Source organism: Dysidea avara, chromosome 9 (assembly GCF_963678975.1).
Source record: "Dysidea avara chromosome 9, odDysAvar1.4, whole genome shotgun sequence".
NCBI lineage: Eukaryota > Metazoa > Porifera > Demospongiae > Dictyoceratida > Dysideidae > Dysidea > Dysidea avara.
In genome coordinates, this window is record NC_089280.1 from 34,659,981 (window position 1) to 34,665,507 (window position 5,527).

The 5,527-nt window shown below is 37.5% G+C and overlaps 1 protein-coding gene across 1 annotated transcript in view; it reads right to left on the minus strand.

The window, feature by feature from the left end:
- Positions 1-253: 253 nt before the first annotated feature.
- The window catches only part of LOC136267720 (GATOR2 complex protein WDR24-like), a 19,531-nt gene continuing 14,257 nt past the window's right edge, over positions 254-5,527 (minus strand). Inside the window, exons 21-27 of the mRNA XM_066062871.1 lie at positions 5,134-5,178; positions 5,000-5,078; positions 4,888-4,956; positions 3,875-3,980; positions 2,516-2,601; positions 2,347-2,453; positions 254-442 (exon numbers count right to left, since the gene is read on the minus strand). Of these exons, the coding sequence (XP_065918943.1) occupies positions 310-442; positions 2,347-2,453; positions 2,516-2,601; positions 3,875-3,980; positions 4,888-4,956; positions 5,000-5,078; positions 5,134-5,178 (625 nt within the window). The 3' untranslated portion in view covers positions 254-309. The remainder of the gene's footprint in view (positions 443-2,346; positions 2,454-2,515; positions 2,602-3,874; positions 3,981-4,887; positions 4,957-4,999; positions 5,079-5,133; positions 5,179-5,527) is intronic.

Below are 5,527 nucleotides of genomic sequence, written 5' to 3' on the forward strand. Positions count from 1 at the left end.
AAGTTAACTTGTCCTATCAAACATCACACAATAAACTAGAGAAGTTACTTCAACAGTGTAATGGTAAGCATGCTGCAAATATTTATCAATTCCAGAATTACAAGTTACCAAAACATTGGCTTGCTCAGGCTTGCCCGACCTAAAATATCAGGACATTGTTCCCAAGGTGTGCATCCCAAGGTGTGCAACTATCAATACAGGTTTCCACTATGGAGTATACACTTATCATTACCAGATCTGTCTGTACACATGATTCATGAATTAATATTATAAAATGATAAAAATTGACTGTCATTTTATTGGTGGTTACTAAGTGATGCAGACATGTCCACAGCCAGACGGACACATTTTGCTTTGACGATACCACTCCGTCATGTGATAAAGATGGCCACCATGACCACAAGTCTGACAACTAGTGTAAAGTCCCTGCACCGTACTGTGGCTAAGGGGGAAGAACACACAATGAAGATTATCTCTTAAACAAAATAACAAGAGTATATTATATGCTCTCCCCATTATATATTCTCTTGTAGAGAAACCTTTATAATAAAGTAGCTAGGACTGGAACCAACGTCAAACTTTAACCTTTGAAGTTTTTGTAAGAAAGCTACTGAATCTTCAAAGCTTTGTTGATTATGTCATGTTCATAACTGATGGGTGTATGGTCTCACACTTTGTTGCAGGTATAGTACAACTGCTTATATAGACTACAAATTTTGTCAATGATAGTTGGATTCTTACAGGGCTTTTGACTGATTAGACCTGCCAGTATCCATGGTTACAAAGCTTTGGAGGGGTAAAACTACCTTTGAAGGTTCTTTGAAGTGTTGGACCAGCCCTAGTTTTAGAGCGAGTCTAGCAATTTTGTAGTTACAGAAAGGTATGGCTCGCAGGGATAGGGGAGTCAGACAGAGTGACAGTAAGGCTCAGTCAGCCTCTATGTGTGTAACTATATCTGTGTTAAGCACCCTCTAAAAATAATATTGTACTATTCACTGTATTCAGGTATGGCTTTGTTTCTCATTTGATATCACCATCTAGATAGCAGTGAAATTTTGGCTAGATCCAGCCCCTAGACTAGTTGCTTTCAGCAGCACTCGAATGACACAAAAGCTCTTCTGGATGATAGACAGGTAAGATCAGTGCTTTTCTATACGAAAAAAACTTGATAGAAGGAAAAGTTGTCAAATCCACACTTGATCAGCTTAAATGTTGATGGTCCTTTTAAAGGCATTAATGGACAATTCATGAATTAAAATTCGACAAATTTAACTGATTCATCAACCTTTTCTTGTCTGAGTTTCCTGTGGTACAGTACTGTATTTCTATCTAAAACAAATGATAAGTACAGCATGTAGTTTGGACTTCATCAGTTTTTTTTTTGCATTATAGCCATAAAGTAGTCAGGGTTTTGGCTCACTTGTCGAGTCTACTCTGATGCTCTTGGTCAATAGCGTTTGTTTACATTGGTTAATTGGTAGGGATAATTGGGAGCGTGTCTACAACTCTATTATGTCATCAGCTGAAGTAACACAGTTACAGCTGCAATAGAACAATCAAATACTCAAGTAGAGCATTTATTTGCCTTCATCAATTTCCCCTGATGAAAAAAACAATCATACCCTGGCCCTAGAGGACCTTTATGGCCTCTTGGCAGTATTGCTTCGGTAGAGAATTAAGCCCAAAGTGTTTCAGAGCAGCAAAATAAACACTTTTGATAAGTTGTTATGAAAATTAAATTTTTTAAAGTAGTAAAGTTTCCACTGACTAACTGCCTGTCTGATGCCTTCAGACAAGTGTAACTTGATAACAGCAAGGCTACAGGCCTGATTTTTTTTCACTGTGTTAGTATGGAGTCTACGGACCCTCAACAGTAAAAGGTCTTACAACAAACAAACTACAGAGAACAAGCAGCATAGTAACCTGTTCCTCAGGTTGTGATGTATGTTTCATGAAAATGATAAGAATTTATGTGCTTGTGCTTCAATGAAGAGTCACCTCTTTATTGTGAATATAAGGGGCTATACAGCGGACACTCCCTGTTGTGTAAAAATTGTTAAACCTGTCTGTAGGTAAGGAGTTGAGAAACACCAAACATCCTTTGAGAAATTTCAACACCATTAATGTCAGTTAGTGTGTTGATTAACACCTCATATGTTATGATTATTTTTGGCTGACAGATATTTCTCAGAACTCAGCTATGTAAAGAAGACTCAGTAACACGAGTCACAAGTTGTGTGACTTTAAGAACAACACCGAGCCAGTTACCTTGTTGACAACACAACAATACCATGTTTACTAGCAGACACACACACGCACACACACCAGTGACACCCTTACACATACCATACTGAACAGTGGTTGGTTAGTTTTTCACATCGTTCACAATTCCAACCGGAGGAGGGTAAGGATTTGTGACAATGACCACAGTTGTTGATCATGACAGTGGAGTTCTAGTGTGTCACACAGAGGGGAGAGGGGGTAATGGTGACACACACAGTGACACAAGACACACCTGACTCTCGCCACTGATCTCTTCCAATGGACACAGCTTAATGACAAGAGCTGCTTGTTTCCAGAGCTGTTTCCGTTTTAACAAATCTAGAAAGAAAAGATATTCTTTATCAGAGAGGAGGGATCATACAGTATGTATATTTTGGATCACGAGATTTGGGTTTTTTGGTCAAAAAAATATCACCCAAAAACCAGCTTCAAAATACCATCCTGGCGTCTTGGCAGTATTGGTTAGGTATAATCAAGCTCAAAAGTGCCTTCAGTACAACCCTAAACGTTTCCAATAGATTGCTACAAATTAAATGGAATTTTCTACTGACTGACTAACTGTAAACAAAAATCGTCTGTAGTTTCATTTTCGAGTCAGCAATTGATAGTCAGGGTGAATGTTCAATTGAAAATGTTACTTCTGGTGCCATCCTTTATTTTGATACGGTATGCACAGGTTCACCAGTCGTAATAATGTTATAAAAAGTAAACAAACAAGTATTAGAAACTTAAGAATTTTAGGGATCATAGAAGAAAAAAGTAAGGAAACAAGGGAGGTCACCTACACATGCAGATATACTAGTGAACATGTAATCCCTGATTCAGTCTATGATCTCTAATCGAACTTAAAATTCTTATACTTGTCATAATTATCCCCACAATGTGTGACTACACTACCAAATATGGCAACAGGTGTTAAGGTTAGTTTATTAGCTAAGAAAGTAATGTGTTGTGTTGAGAGGGATCTGGGACATATATGACATGGATAACAATTATCCTTGCTATGGATCTGAGGTGTAAATGTTGAATTACGGTAGTTCAACATGTCAATGAACAATAAACATCAGAAATGGAGTAAATTAGTTGAACTTTTATAACTAATATGTATTTTCAATTGTCATGTGTTTTACCACACAAATTGTTTAGTGCACTGGCTATTCACACGATCGACGGTGTCACTAAAAGTATTACTAAAAGCTAATGACACTGACCAAGCAACTCAAACATCAAATACACCAAAAACTTACCTTCACACAGACAGTGAAAGACATCACTGGCAAACTTCAGTTTTAGCGTTAGGGCTGGGTTCAGCCTTAGTTTCTTCTTCACTAGTCTTCCATTCTTTTGACTTGCATTTATAAGGTAGAAAACAAATAGCTGGCACAGGTAGTTGAATGGTTAGCATAGTAGACTAGAGTATAGGTTGTGGGCAAGGGTTGGGTATCTGCTTCAGTACAATGTTTGTTCTTCTACAGTTTTTTTTTGTTGTCTAAGCTTTTGCTGGTTGGTGTCAATAGCTTTTGGTGGTGCTTAATGTCAATAGCCTCAGGCATTTTATAGTGGTAGAGTACATTAAATAGAACACACTTACCAATGTATGTTGAGAACCACAGCTCCATTAGAGCTGGGTCAATCTTCTTCTGTAAGTTAACATCTTGTAGTACCAGTAACACTGATACACTGGTCTGTACATCTCCCTACAGTACAGGTATAATACAGGATGTACAGGATGAGGTATATAACCATATAAGGAACTAGGAACTACAGATTACATGTACAGGGGGTACAGCAATTTTTACTAGTCTAATAATTATGAACTAAACGACCAATTATTCAATTATTCTTTAAGCACTGAAATCTTGTGTTGGACAGTAAGGTAAAGCCTGAGAGCCATTTCTATCTTTCAGTATGAACATGTCACTTAGTTCACAATCTCAAAGCTTCTAAACTGGTTCATTTGTCACATCACAACTTATTAAACTGCTAACAAAATTAGTATTCAAATAGTGTGTTAATGAATCAAATAATATCATGCCAATTGAATAGTTGAATATCTGAATAATTGTTTCGAAAGCAATTTGGCAGGTAAACATATGGTGAAAAATCAACAAATGCTATGTACATACATGTAGAACAGTCCAGCAGCATGAGGTTAATAAAATATTATTTATTGTGTCTAAATAAAGCCTGGTGGGTTGGGATAATACATGGACCGATTCCAAGTACATGAGTATAGGAATTTTGTACTTAAGTAAATTATTTGTACTATGAACAGTTTCAAATCTACTTGGCCATATTCCCACCAGGGGTACTACCTCTGTATGAATAAACAACACAATAATTACAGGATTGTAAACTGGGATTTTCCCTTCTATTTGTATATCATATGAACTAGTACTATTCTGTATAGGTGATTTTTGTTGGGTAGAAAGTCATCAATTTAACAGATTGAGATATACTCTAATAGAACAGTCAGAAAATGTACAGACATACTTTTCAAGTTGTTATATATAGCAGAAAGGAGAAAAATAAGCCACAAAATATGAAGTGGACAGTGACTGAATGTTCTGCACACACCAACAAAGTTGTACATACAACACACACCTTCTCAGCATAAAAGTACAACATGTTTACTACAATTTGATGGAAGTTCCAGTGTGGGAACAGTAATGCCTGTAGGAGAACATGATGACATCACTGCACCCCATCCCCAAACCTGTTGCTGCTGGTGATGATGATGAGCTAAGGCGTCCACTAGTCGAGAAGTCTTTCCAGCCTCTGTAGACCCATGGGCACTGTGTGTGATGATGTTATACTACATGCTATGATGTCATCATATAGGGGACTAACCTCTGACTGGCTGACTCTGCAGATATCAGGTCAGGACTAGGACGTCTGGAATAATATATATGTAACTGTTTAGCTTATAAATTCACAAACAATAAACACAGCTTCTGGTGTTTACTAGGACATCATACATTGCATAGATTAGGGACAGGACTACTACTAGGGAGGTTGTACCATGTCTTTCATATGAAGGTGGGGGAATCAGAAGTACCATCTGAAACTCACTTGATATGGAGACATGCGACAGTTGGTATTTGCCTACCCAAGTATAATATTGATGTTAGAGGTAGGTGGGCTGCTTCCTTAGTTTATACCAAGTCTCGTAGTAAAGGTTCTTGTTCAACAACGACAGCAACTGGGCACAACCAAAGATTGAGCCTGGAACTTTCAATTACCA